The sequence below is a fragment of the Typopeltis vanoorti genome, chromosome 10 (genome assembly GCF_054136105.1).
Source record: "Typopeltis vanoorti isolate ZY-2024b chromosome 10, IOZ_Tvanoo_1.0, whole genome shotgun sequence".
In the NCBI taxonomy this organism is placed as follows: Eukaryota; Metazoa; Arthropoda; class Arachnida; order Uropygi; family Thelyphonidae; genus Typopeltis; species Typopeltis vanoorti.
In genome coordinates this window covers 62,932,550-62,948,031 of record NC_143558.1, presented here as the reverse complement: position 1 = coordinate 62,948,031, position 15,482 = coordinate 62,932,550, and the positions used below count along the sequence as shown (strand labels likewise).

The 15,482-nt window shown below is 37.2% G+C and overlaps 1 protein-coding gene across 1 annotated transcript in view; it reads right to left on the bottom strand.

Annotated features, from left to right (window-relative positions):
• The window catches only part of LOC150102463 (distal membrane-arm assembly complex protein 2), a 102,800-nt gene that overhangs the window by 22,897 nt on the left and 64,421 nt on the right, over window positions 1–15,482 (bottom strand). Inside the window, exon 4 of the mRNA XM_090399593.1 lies at window positions 1,181–1,343. Within this exon, the coding sequence (XP_090255719.1) occupies window positions 1,181–1,343 (163 nt within the window). The remainder of the gene's footprint in view (window positions 1–1,180; window positions 1,344–15,482) is intronic.

The following is a 15,482-nucleotide window of genomic DNA, read 5'->3' as shown; positions in this document are numbered from 1 at the left end:
CATAATTCACGTGATTTAATCTTCCCTCTATCATGCATTTATTTTCTTCATTTTTGTAGTTATCTAAACTATAGATCCACAACTCTTTGTTGAAATCCATTCCATATATTATTACCTGAACCATAAAAAAAAAAACTTCTTATATTAGTTTCAGTGTCTTATTTGCATCTGTTTTTGACCAGTAGTAAAGCCAAACATGTTCAAGTACAATAAAACCCAATATCAACATTATATATTACATGAGCTCATGTAATTTGAGCTTAAATTGAGTGTCCCCTCCAGTAAGTTCAAATTACAGCTAACTAGCCAAGTTTAACAGGGACTGTTAATACAATCCCCAAATGCATCTAATGAATCTTCTCTGAATCCCTTTCATTCTTTTAGCATCCATTAAAAATCTGGTGACTCAAGCAGAGTGCCATAATATAATATTGGCTAACAACAGTTTATATAAAGGAAATCTAACAATCATCTGAGCTTTAGTATTTATTTTAAAAGTATAATTCATGATCTTCAATTTATTATCAAACAAAATACCTAAATTCTTACATTTAGCAGCTCTTTCTATTCAATTTGTTGTCAACTGAAACAAGTTAACAAATCAGATATATTTAGATTTCTCCTACATTAATTTAAACCAGTACGTTCCTGTTTACCTTTCCCAACTTCTAAGATCGTGCTGAAGAAAATTAAGGTGATTTAGACAATTTACTACTTTATCCAATTTCATGCCACCAGCAGCAAAGAGATTTTACCCATATTTCACAAAAAAATCAATCAGACAGTTAAAATGTAATAAAGTTCCCATCTTCTTTGCATGTGATCTTTGGGATTTATGCTATATGCAGTTAGTTCATTGATTCTTTTCTTTTATAAATTATTTTTTATATAATTTTTATAATTCATGTAAATCCAACCAGAACGATTCTCAATGCTTATTCAAGGATGGATTCATACCATCATTTCAGTTCCCATATATTCTTTTATTTCATTTATTTTATATCTATAATTAAAAAGTAAGCTTAATATTCCTAATTTCTTCATGTAGTGTATTAAGTAAGTATATCAGCCAGCTCTATAATTTTATTTGCTGCATTCCACTTATATCTCTTAAAGTAACAATAATAAAATATTATTTACGATAACAAAAGGTATATCAGTTTCACTGAAATTGAATTACCTTAACTTATACAGTGTAAGAAGTCCTCTCTCTGTCACATTTGGACAACTTGAAATTTCTAAATCCTCCAGTGAGTTGCTATATCGATATAAAAGTGAAAGGCACCAATCATCTATGTTAGGGCATTCATTTAACTTTAATGTTTTCAAGTGAAATAAGTTAACTGCAAAAAATAAAAATAAATAAAATAAAATAAAATAAACAAAAAAAAATGCAAATTGAATGCAACAAATGCAATAATTTTTATTTTGTCCAATTAATGCTGAAGAGTTATACATTCTACTGAAACTTCTAATTTATTAAATAAATATTATAGATTCATTAATTCCATGTTGTTAACCAAGTATAATTACTGAAACCTTCAATTTGGTCACATATCTAAAAAGGATGGAATAATAATACCAAATGAATAACATGCCTAATGTTAGTTGAGGTGATATTGTTTATAATTACTGTCTGTTCATATCACCAAGTTTTTATTATTATAATGCATGGCAGCCTAAGTAAATGAAACTTGACAAGAAATTAGATTCTTGTTTTAATTCTTTACCCAAGCATGAGCAAAAATTGCATATGAAGTACGTCATGACAAGGATACAAAGGGATTGTTGGCTTCACATCAAATTGCCTCACTATCTCATAACATCCCCTTTTGGATATACTGTCATGCTTTATGAGAAGAATCACTACCCAGAAGTTTCAACCTTCATGGATGTTTCAATTAGCAGAAGCTAGCCCTATGGACATACCGAGAGTTAAATCAATGCACAATATTTTCCACATAAAAATGGTTTATCACCAAATTATTAAAATACTACATATGAGAGACAGCTTTACCAAGTTTTTTATCCCACTTGGTTAGAAAATAAATTATACTTGAGAATTATACTCTTGTTTTAATCCTTAATTGAAGCATGGGCAAACAAAGGTTTGCATGATAAGCATCTTTACAACTAGGCAGCTTATACATACAAGCTGTTGACATTACATCAAATTGCTTCATTATCCCATAATGCATGCATGCACAAATGCACGCACACAGAGAGAGAGAGAACACGAGTGGGCTCAGGCACGAATGGACATGCCTGAAATCGCTCCAGCTTTTACCTTGATTTATGCGGTGTTGTTGTCAAGTCCACTGAAGAGCTTCTAGATATGACCGTGGATCTGTAGAACTACTTTGACAATCTGTTGAACTTTGGTGGAGTAGAACTTTTCTCTAGGGTTATTGTCAATTTTATGCAGAGCAGCAGCAATTGATGGACAAGAATAAATATGGACAGGTGTTAGTTCAACTCCTGGACAGTTTTTGCATGTTTCATAGATCCTACCACCATCTGGTTGAATTTTCATGCCTTTAAAATGTTCCGTCCTTAGTCTGGTGATGATTGTGGTTATTTCTCTATTTTCATCAATTTCAATGATTTCATTCTTCTTGATAGTTTGTTTTACCAATCTTATTTTGGCAACAGAGTTAGCATCAGTTATTGATAGTTGGTGTAATTTTTGAGGTATCTTGCTTCTTTGGCTAGTCTGTCTGCTCTTTCATTGCCTTCAATATTGACATGGGCTAGTATCCATTGCAATGTGCAGTTCTTATTTTTCAATTTAAGGTTTTAGTAGTTCATGAATTTCTTGTGTGAGTTTTGTTCTTCCATTTTTTAATGCCTCAAGTGGATTTTGAGTCACTGTAGATGGTTATTCCTTCTGTGATGTTTATTACTGAATTTGAGAGCTGTTTGTATGGCTGTTAATTCACAAGTGAAGTCTGAAGCTATTTTGCCAGCTGTGGTTTTGATTTGCATTTTCTCGCCTCCAGGTTGAGTTAGAAAACCCCCCGAACCTCCTTGGTCGAGTGCTTCATCAGATGATCCATCAGTGTAGGCCAGGGGTATTCAATGACTGGCCCACGGGCTACCTGTGGCCTGGAAGTTCTTTGCCATGGCCTGCTGGCCATTTTGAAAAAATAACTACTTAACATTAAAACGTGATTAAATAAAAAATAATTTCAATGAAGCCCGCAGGCCACTAAACTATACTGCGGTATTTAGAATTGTAAGATGCTTTCCAGATTTGCAAGGAAACATGTACATTTGATACTTTACATAAAATCCTATAAAAATAAATATTAAATAGACATGCTTCTTCAGTCATCTACCAGCGCCAAGCAGTACTTAAGTACTAGTACTAATGTTGCAGGTAGATGGCTGAAGCAGTAGTTCATTTGAGTGCACTGTCTAGTGTCTTCCAGATACATCTCGAAGGTTCTCAATACTTTGTTATTTTCATATAAATACAAGAGGCCCTCATCCACAGTCAGTCAGTCAGTTGTGAACAGTGTGAAATTCGTGTATAAGCACATGCAAGTTCATCGTGTCAGCCATAGCCTATTTCTGGTTTTATATTGCCAGATGTTTTTCATTAGTGCAAGACATATTCAGTGGATAATAACCATTAAATGACCATTTTGGATCATTTTTTGGGTTCATCTTCCATCACTAAGGCATCTACGAGTAAAAAGCGTAAATCATGCGATTCTTGTCAGGTTTTTAATGAAAAGTGGACCAATTTGTACTTTTTTCTGCTGATCGACTATAAGCAAGTGTGTTTAAATTGTCATGAATCAGTGTCACTTTCAAAAGAATACAATATAAAACGACACTATGAGACAAAGCATGCATCCAATTTCGATCACCTTCAAGGGCGGCTTCGTGTGGACAAAGTGAACCATCTCCAAATTGATTTAAAATACCAGCATGGTACGTTTAAAAGGCGGAGGGAAGAGTGAAGCGTGCGTCAAAGTAAGTAATAGCTGAAAAAAACTGCTAAAAAATCAAAAGCCTTCTTGGATGGCGAGTTTGTGAAAGGTGTCTCATCGCTGCCGGGGATATTCTGTGCCCAAATAATAAGGATGTGTTTAAAAAACCGAGTTTGTCTGGGGTAACTGTAACATGAAGTGTCACAGAACTTGCCAATGACATTGAAGGAACTTTAAAAAAACAGTCGTCTGAATTTACATCATATTCACTTGCTTTAGATGAGAGTACAGATGTGAAGGATACAGCATAACTGGCTATCTTTGTCCATGGCATTGATCAACAATTCAACGTGACAGAAGAACTGCTAGCGCTCATACCTATGAAGGGAATGGCGAAAGGCACTGATATTCTTGAAGTCGCTAAGAAAACGCTCCAGCGTTTTGACATCAGCTTAACCAACCTTGAAGGTGTGGTAACTAATGGTGCCCCTGCTATGGTGGGAAAGAACGAAGGGTTTGTTGCGCTGCTACGGAAAGAACCTGAACTAGAAGGAAAAGATTTTGTCCATCACCACTGTTTAATCCAACAGGAGAATTTGTGTGCATAAACTATTGGATTTGAGAATGTCATGAAAGTTATTGTGACTGTCGTCAACATTATTAGGGTAAGAGGATTGAATCATTATCAATTCCAAAAGTTTTTTGCCCAAGAGTGTGAAGCATGGTGATGTGCATTGGTTGAGCAGAGGGAAGGTTCTTAAAAGATTCTTTGACTTAAGAAGTAAAATACAGCAGTTCATGCAAACCAAGGGGAAGCCGACTATGGAATTCAATGATCCGAAGTGGATGACAGACTTTGCCTTTGTGACCGACATCTCGTTGCATATGAATGACCTAAATATGCAGCTACAATCCAAAGATGAACTGGTGCACACTCTGTTTGATCACATCAAAGCTTTTGTGGCCAAACTCAAACTTTGGGAGGCACAACTCACACAAAAAAGACTTAACTCATTTTCAGCTTCTAGCTGAGTCCAACTGTTCGTCTCATCAACTGTTCTTAATGAATAAGCTACAAAATTAGCCATGTTGCAAAGTGAGTTCGAAGAGAGATTTAGTGATTTTCATAACCAACAGTCTTCTTTAGATTTATTTTCAATGCCATTCAGTGTCAATGCTGCCAAAATGCCAGGCTCAGTACAAATGGAGCTGCTTGAAAAATTATTCAATGTGTCCTTGCTTACATTTTACAAAGACTACATTCCTGAGGACGCATTCCCTAATCTTCACCAACATACTTTGAAGATGTGCACTTTGTTAGGAAGCACATATTGTACTTATGTGAGCAGTTCTTCTCCAGAATGAAGCATGTGAAGTCCAAGACAAGAACTCAGATTATGGACCAACATCTCGAGAATACTCTGCGCATAGCAACTTCCAACATTGATGCCAACATCGACAAGCTGATCAAGGAAAAACATTGCCAAGTTGCCTATTGACATCGTAAAAAATGAATGTTTTCTTCATTAAATTATCTTTTTTCGAGTATTGATTGTATTTACTTATCATGAATCCAACTCCTACCTAAGCTCTTAAAGCTGAGTTTGTTTATTTTTATAGGATTTTATGTAAAGTATCAAATGCACAGCATTCTGCGTGAATCTGGAAAGCATCTTACAATTCTAAATACCGCAGTATAGCTTAGTATCCCGCGGGCTTCATTAAAATTTTTAATGCAGCTGCACCGTCTGAAAGGTTGAAGACCCCTGGTGTAGGCAATGACATGGTTTGGATTATTTAAGTGATGTATATTGTCAAGTCCTTTTCTTTTATTTTCTTGCTGTGAATTCTTTTTTGAACAAGGTTCGAGGAGATTTAAGTTTATCACTGTGTTTTTTGGTAGAATAGTGGAAAAGAATGGCTCTTTGCTTATTTCACAAGATAGGTGCTATAAGTCAAACTGTTTTCTAATTTCTTGATCATATTGTAATGTAGATGATCTCTTTAGTCTATATTTTCTTGTCCAGGCATCGAAAGTCCTGAGTGAGATGTGATCCTGTTGGTGGCTCCTGATTCTGTTAGTGAATTTAACTGTGGAGAGTTTTCTTCTGTCTTCTAATATGTGAAGCACACACTCTTGTTGAGCTTTTAAGTTATTTGTGGATGAGACTACAACTATGATAATTTTTGTTGCTCTTGATTGTACTCTGTCTAGTTTTTCTTTTGAGCCAGTAGAAGCTGGAGCCCAGATTGATGAGGCATATTCCATAGTGGGTCGTATATGTAGTTTTGAGTATCTTCAGTTTTACATCCCACTTTGTTACACAAAGCCTTTTGATGATATTAAGCTTTTTAAGAGTTTTATTAGATATATTTGTAATATGAGTTGTAAATCTCAGTTCAGTCTGTAGGGGTAGGCATAAGTATTTTGGAGACACTGTTTTTTCTATTTTGGTATTATGTATTTTGATTTGAGGGTTGTAACTGTATTTTTTCTATCAGTGGAGAAGATGTTCAGGTTTTTTTTTTTCTGGATTTATCTGTAGTTTAAGTTCCTTTGCCCATCTTTCTAAGCCTTTTATTGAATTATTTAGGACCTTGGTCACCTCGGTTCCTTCTTGATGGGGAGGAGGTGGAGAGGATCCAGAGGCGAGTGACTAAGATGATAGCAGGTCTATGGAATGAACCATATGAGAACAGGTTGAAGATTTATGGGTTGCAGAAACTAGTTGATAGGCGGAAAAGGGGAGACATGATTGAGACATTCAAATTGCTAAAAGGATTCTATAGGATTAATTCAGAGGATATTTTTGAGATCAGGACTGGTGGTGGGAGAACTAGGGGACACCTATGGAAGCTGGGCAAGAGTGTGGTTAGCAGGGGTGTTAGAGCTGGGTTCTTTACTTTTAGAGTGGTAAATGAGTGGAATAAGCTGCCAGAGTCTGTTGTGGGTGTTATGACAATGAGCGAGTTCAAGGCAAGGTATGATAGATACTGTGAGAATGCCGAATAGTTGTGTGGACATGATGTTTAGGGCCTCCCTCGATGAGTCTAAGAACTCCCTGGAGTAGCCCGAAATAATAATAATAATAATAACATTAAAATGGCGGCATGGGACGAATTAATTTCAAAAAAATCCTCGATTTGTTATGTAACATTGCCAAAGTAAGCAGTAATTTAAGAAACAATTTAAAAAAGGACATACTAACTGCAGTGAACGAACTAACGAAGGTATTCAATAAAATGAAAAATGAAGCTCAGCCTACTCAGCTATATTCGCATGCCATTGGAAACAATGCTAAAAACAAAGATGAACCTGAAAACAATCCTTACCATAAAATAATAGTGAAACTGATAGCAGAGCTAAACAGCAAAGAAACCAGAAATATCATAAAAGAAAAAATAGATCGAAGAAAAATCAAAATTGGAATCACAAAAATGAAAAGCATTAATAATGGAGGAGTCTTAATTGAATCCAAAGAAAAGACCGATATAGACTTGCTACATAACAAAATCTCTAAGGAATGCAAAGACACATTATTAGTAAATCCCAGTAAGAAACTCTCCAAGGCTAATCATATATGATATTCCCCGTGAAATCGATATGAACAATGCAATCGAATCAATCCGCATGCAGAATAAAGAACTCTTTAGTGGAGATACAAAGATAACACAGAAATTTATCATGACAAATAAAAAAACAAACGAGAAACTTGATTATAGAAGTCGATCCAATGGTGAGGACCAAATTGTTGAGAACCGATGTAAAAATGCTGTGGAGAATTTGCCATTGTGCAGACTACGTAAGCGTTATGAGGTGCTTTAACTGCAATAAATTCCACCACCACACGAGATTGTAGGGGAAAAAACCACCTGTCCATTCTGCTCTAAAGAACATAAGTTCAGTGAATGACCACGAAATAAGTCTGAGATGAACTGCATAAATTGCCAAAATTACAACAAGCATGCCAAAACCAAAAACGACTGCAAACACATGGCACCAAGCAAAGACTGCGCATCATATAATTACTATAGACAGCTCAAAATTCAAAACATAGATTATGGAAAGAAACAATAAAGCTATCAGAAACAGCACTATTTCCTTCACTATTACAGCCTTTCTATAAAGGCTGTAAATAACTTAACAGAACTCATAGATAGAAAAAATATAGGACTAGCAAAAATACAAGAATCCTACAACATCAACAACAAAATATGTGACTTTCCAAGTAACTATAAAATATTTTCCAAAGGATCAGAAAGAAAGAGAGCTGCAATACTCGTGGCCAACCCTGAAGTCAAGGCAATATTAATTTTTCAGCACAGTAACAAGGACTCGGTACTTATAGAAATTACAAAGGAATTAAAACTTTTGCTGCAAGTATGTATCTAAACTATCATGCTGGCATAAAATACGACTTAGAAAAAATTAGCAACATCTTGGATTTTACCATCAACCATGCCTAATTCTTGGAATAGGTAGCAATGCCCATTTGGTTTCATGGTTTAACGAAAGCACAAACAATAGAGGTAAAAATTTGGAAGAGTTCATAGCATCAAATTTCCTATTCATACTAAATGAAGACTCTAACACTCCATCATTTGAAAATACCAGAGGAAGCAGCTTAATTGATCTAACAATGGCAAACAACGCTATTTTACCCCAGGTTTCTGAATGGAAATATGAAGAAGAGGAAAGATGTTCTGACCATCACTTAATAAGTTTCATTAACAGTAACAAAAATTTAAATGGAATAGACAACACAAACCATCACATTAACATCAAGTACTTCACCAATAAAAAAAAACCTAGAGAAATTTATAAAAGCATTAAAAAGAGAATTTTCCCACCTAATCTCAGAACATCACTTTAATGCAAACAGAGAACAACAGCTTGGATTAGACAAAAACGTAGCCATTTGGGCATCAGCACAAACTGATATAGATTTCCTTGCTTCTGTGCTTTCATCAGGTCTGATAAAATCCAGCGACCAAACACTCAGAACAACCAAGAAGCTAAACATCGATGGAAGAAAATCGGTACCTTGGTGGAACAACGAACTAATAGTCCTAAGATAACATGTTAACACACTCAGACAACTATACCAAAGAACATACAATAACCAAGATTTAAGAGAGAGCAGAAGACAGAACTACTATAAAGCAAAATACAGCTATCAGTCCAAAATTACAAACACGAAAACAGAATCATGGAAAAAATTTCACACAGTTTCAACCGTGTCGAATTCTTGGAATTGCATATATAAATTAGTATTTATGCTTATGGCTATGTGAAACTGGTAAGTGAAAAGTACAATCACAATTTCCAGAAACAAATGATGAAAATCTTAACATATAAAAGTTAATTACATAAAAGGCACAACCTGCTTTCTAAGTCTTTTTTTTTTTTAAATAAAGCAAAAGTAACTTGCCATAATCAAGCCAGGGACAATTATCGTCCTGCTGCAACAAGTATGACAAGGCTGCACATTCTCACAACACTTCACAACATAAATGTAGCTGTATCTGAGGTTTAATTAGAGAGCAGTTGTGTCTTGTGTGAGAAAACTTGATCCATTAGAGGAGGCCCATTTCACACTGTGTCATCATCTTCTAACATGAGGAGGAGGAGTTCTGCTGATACTATGACAGGGACTATGAGAGTGACTACGAGAATAACGTCTTCGTGGTGAGATGAGACTGTGATCTTCTGTTTCCTCCATAACCACTGCCACCACCATACCAACTACAGGTCAAGGTCCAGGCTGGAAAGCCAATTCAAGGCCTCATCCATCACCTTGTGGATGTTCTATAGGCAACCACCGTGAAATTGGCACCTTGGGCAGTCGTACACAATATGAGTAATCATCTGAGCCAAGGGAGAACAATCACAATAAGGGTGATCTGACAGCCTCCATTTATGCAGTAGGTAGCCACATCTGCCCTGACTAGTTCTGATCCTGTTTATTGATGACCAAATCTTTCTAGGAAGATCAAAACCAGTCTGCAGAGCACAGGGATCTTCTACCAGGAAGCCGTTTGTTGGACCAATATTCTCTCCATATGTCAGATATTGATGGCAGCGCAGCTGAAGAGAGTTCGTCCATGGACCAGAGAGGCTTTCTAGATTTGAGGCGAAGACTAGGTCGATTTATGAGAGTCTGGTGTAGGGGTAGGAGTGTGTTGTTCACTGCTTTATTAAATTCCTTAATCGAGGCTTCTCTTCTCCATATGTTTGGTGGAGCAATGTTAGATAGGACAGGCAGCCAGGAGAGAGGGGTGCTTCTCACTGTCCCACTAATTGTGCACATGGTAGAGTTTAGCTGGGTGTCTATAATGTCAGTATATGGGATGCGATGGCTTACAGTTAGAAGTAACGGCCAATGAAGAACTCTTTAAAATTGCAGAGTGGGCACGTGAGAAAAAAGTTACTTCAATAGCGCCAAGTCTAAAGTGCTCCATATCTCACGAAAAAAATCAAAAAACAACCCGTAACTGTCTTCCTAAACGGGGAAGTTCTCAAGGTAGCCAGTGAGCTAAAATACCTAGGAGTAACAATAGACGAAAAATTTACCTTCAATAAGCACATCTTATATGTCGCTGAAAAAAAGCTTACACCTCCTAGCTAAGTTGGCAAGGATTTAGTGGAGATTAGGCCAACAAGCACTGAAAACAATATATACCGGAGTTATATATTACCACTGATATCTTATTCTGCACCTGCCTGGAAACATACACTAAAATCAAAGATAAACCGACAAAAACTAAACAGAGTTCAACACCTTATAGTCATACGTATAATTAAAGGATACAGGACAATATCTTTCGAGACAGCTTGTGTTATTGTAGCTCTAACACTGATCAGCCTGAAAATACAAGAATTATCTATTCGTCGAATTATTATAATGTCACTTCTGGAAGATATAATGAAAGTTACAAGATCAATCCAAATTGCTATGAACATCTGCTTCACTACAGTAGGTGGCCTCACCCAGCAAAGAGAACTTACATTAAGGAGAAGGAAAGCTCTGAAAGTGACGATTTCCAAATATACACTGATGGAAGCAAAACCGAAGGGAATGTCGGTTGTTCTTTCATTGCATATAACAGACAGTCCATTATACAGGAAGCTGCTCTAGACTGCATCCTCTCTGTTCCAACAACCAAGCAGAACAACTTGCTATAGTTCAGTCACTTACATATCTCTGGGAATTAGAACTCAACACCCCCTCATCAAAAGACAGCAACAATTTACAGTGATAGTAGAAGCACTATAGATGGCATAAAAAATCAGAACAACCAATTGCATTAACAGAACAGACAAGAAATCTGGTTTGGAATCTCACTCTAGAGGGATGAGAAATCAAGTTCTGCTGGGTGAATGTGCATACTGGGATAGCAGGAAATGAGAGAGCATATCAGTTGGCTAAAGAAACAGCTAGAAACAAGTTACCAAAAGTACTCAAAATCTGCTATAAAAACACTTGCAGAACAGAAAAGCCAAGACATGTAGGAAGAAGAATGGAAAACATCGAAAAATGGATCAATAACAAAAAGAATTCTTGCCAAGCATCAGAAGCAGACTTCGACTGAAAAAACATGCATTTTTTTTAGGTTTAACCATGCTACTAATGGGAAATGGAAAACTTGACAGATTACACAGATTCCATATCCTAGAATCTGTGTAATCTAAGACAGACTACTTACACAGATTCCATATCCTGGAATCACCATCATGCATTTGTAGCCCACACACTTTATGACTGTCAGCTATTGGACTCCATCCAGATGCCCCTAATACAACACGTCATCACTTCCGGGAACAAGTGGCCAGTGTCAAAACAGAGACTTATTGAAAAGTATTGTTGATCTTATTGGCAATTAAATTTGCCAATAAGATCAACTTCCAGCACGAACATGTGCCTCTCCCCTCTATGCGAGGCATCAGTTCGTGATGGAGGGGATCTCCCAGCAATGGTACTGGCCCTTTTCATTCTTCCTCTTTTCCTTTGCTTTTCTTCCCAATAATATGAAAATTGGTACAAAAATATAAATACAAATGTTAATCAGTACTTGTAAGCTACATGTAATATAAGCATTGTATGCAAGGAGCATGTAGGAATAAATGACCTCCTGGTAGGATTATTGTTGGGAGGAAAATGCAATCCCCCCCCCCCCACTCTCTCTCTCTCTTTTGGATGGGCATACTGCCATGCAGGATGGAAAATGTTACTACTCAGAATGGTGTGACCTTTGAGCAAGAGAGTTTTTTTTTTTTAATATGATGATGATGATACACCATTCTGCTATTTAATATGGAAAATGACTTCTGCATTGATTTAGTATCTCTCAGTATCTCCACAGTCTAGCTCCCACTGATGAGACCTCAATAACTGTCAAAACCAAAAGTGCATTTTTCAATGTGCAAAAAAAAAGTGATGCAATTAACATGTGCAGACTGCAAGTTTGGTAGCAGAACCATTTGTTTCCTTACTTTATGTTCCTTAATATTACTTATTTAGAACTTTTCCTTTAGAGCAGTGGTTCCCAAAGTGGGCAGTAACGCCCCCTGATGGGCGGCGGGATTACCTAAGAAGGCACTAAGAGGCAAGCAGGCAGGGGGGGGCGGCACTGAAGATGTGCTGCAAAATGCTGAAATGTGTAAAATCTAATAAAACATTTTATTAAATAAAATGTTTTATTAGATTTTAATGTAAAGTTGCTATTAAAGTTAAATGGTTTTTTTTTTTGGATTTAAAATAAATTGAAATTATAAATTAATAATTTGTTTTTAAAATGTTATTACCATTCCTTGTGGGTTGTGTGAATCGCTTTTCTGAATGTAGGGTTGGCTCAGGTAAAACAGGGGCACTGACGATGAGTTTATGGATTCGAGGGGGCAGTGGCCCGAAAAAGTTTGGGAACCACTGCTTTAGAGTATTCAACAAAGATCATCTCAGCAGATATGATTAAAACTACATAGAACATACCATTATGATATGAGCAGGAGGATTTTTTTTTAGTATAGATCACTTTAATATTGCTATTATTATTATATCATGGGCACCTCCATGGGGTCCAAAGGCTCATTGCAGGAAACCCAATCTATGCACAAAATCTCCTTGAACCCATTAACAGACAAAGCACTCACAACTGACTCTGGCAATCATTTCATTCATTCCCCACTCTCCAAGCAAAAAATTTAGTCCTCGTGCCCCTACTAACCACATCTTTATTCAACTTCTAGGGATAGAGTCTTCCCTGCATCTATCCTATAAAACTCTTTAAGCAACTTAAATGTTTCTATCATATCCCCTTTCTTTCTCCTATCAACCAACTTCTGCAATCCACACAGCTTCAATCTATCCTCATAGGGAACATTCCACAGGCCACTCGCCTCTCTCCTCCATGTGAGGCACCTGTTCATGGTGGAGGAGATCTCCCAGTGATGGTACTGGCCCTTTTCATTCTTACTCTTTTCCTTTGCTTTTCTTCCCATATTCTTTGCTCTACTTCTCCTGAGTCTTTTTCACTATCCTTTTTCCAGACCATCATCACTGGGATCCAAAGCTCTGCTGTCGTGTTTGCCGCATGGTGCAACCCATGGACATCCAGAAAGGAGGGGAGGGGAGGGGAGAGGAGAGAAATCCTGGTAGTCTTGCACTACTTTGGCTCCTGCTTTGGCAAGATGGCCCCTAGCAAAATCAATCGGCTAGTGGGCTTGCCTGCAAGGGGCAACGGTGTTGCAGTAAGTCTCTCACCCTGCATGGTCTGGGGTTGGGATCCTAGGCTTGCTGTAGTGCTGGTATAGCATACAGGGTAGCCCTGGCATTCCACTCCTGAGTGCAGTCATTGCTTGCCAGGCAATGGGCATCCATGTGTGGCTGCGTGGTGGGTGGGGAGCTCTGGCGGCGAACTAAAAACTCCTTGAGCATGAATCCTTCATCCTCAAATGTTTCGGGGCCCTAACAAAGTCCCAACCAAGTACTGATACCATAGATACAGCATATGGAAACAGAAAGAAGAAACAAAAGGTACATGATACTAGTATAAATGTACCAACATTTTTAATAATCCATGCTACAGGTGAAAAACCAATAGGGAAAATCTCACCCTTCTTTATTCAAAAGAGTTTAGGACTGCCAGGACCTCCCAAAACTGTTAAGAAATTGCGTTTTGGAGAATGCAATTGTGGAAACATTATGTCAGCAATGTTCCGAGAAACTAATGAGAGCAAGAACAATGAGTGGAATAGAAATTACAGTAACACCTCATAAAACACTCAATTCATATAAAGGAGTGATATCAGAATGGGATCTCCTTGATGTTCCTGATGAGGAGATATGTTCAGAACCTAATGATCAAGGAGTAACAGATGTGAAGAGTATCCTGATACGTAGGGATGGTTGCCTGGTTCCAACCAAGAACATCATCCTTACTTTTGATATCTCAGTTGTCCTGTTAGAATGTACATCCCTAACCCACTGAGATGCTTGAAATGTCAGAGATATGGACATGCCGAAAATGTCTGTCGTGGTTCTACTACCTGTGCCCGATGTGGTGTTTTTTGCAAATCTTGCAAAAAAAAAAAAAGCTAAATGTGTCAACTGTCAGGGAGATCATCCAATTTACTCTCATGCATGTCAGAAATGGAAAGACGAAAAATAAATACAAAGAATGAAAACAGAGCAAAACATAACATATCAGGATGCAAAAAGAAAGCTAGCCACTATTACACCTGCTCTGAGATCCTCTTATGCTGAGAAGGTAAATTAAGAAAGCACCAACAGAAACTCAAACTTATATGTCTGTTCCACCATCCGATAATTTCACCATACCTGCACCTTTTGATTGCGAGTGTTTCTCATTGAGCACATCAATCATATAACCTACGGCCTTACTCCAGAGACAGCTCCAAAAATGGTTCCACTCGACGAAAACCCACTTGTCAAAGGTATTACTTAAAGATAAATCACCAGACACTTCAACAGAAAAAATGGATACATTGGTACCCACTGAAAGTAAACCAAACCTACCAACTGACCCTAACACATCAGACATATTGAATACGTACCAGAGGAAGAGATGGACACGGGCCGTCCATACTTCCCCAAAACAATTGATAAATATAAATATGACAAAGGTAAGCCCTCAACCTCCCAAAAACCAGACAAGTCTATAAAATCAAAACAATAGGAAAATTTTTACAATGGAATTGTCATGGATTTTGTCAGAATGTCGATGATATCAAGATTTTGTTGCAGAAACACAAACCTTTCTGTTTCTGTCTACAAGAACCGTACTTAAGACCCAATGAGGATCCTACCTTTAGGAATTTCACTGTTGTGCACAAGGACAGAACAGATGGTCCTGCTCATGGAGGAGTACTATTCTAGTGGGCAGTCATACTCCTTTCCATCATGTCCAATTTAATACTGCTCTGGAAGCAGTAGCGATTCGCTTCTCCATGGGATTTCTTATTACAGTATGTTCAATTTATTTACCACCAAGTGCTGAGTTAAATGAAATTGATCTTGATAACCT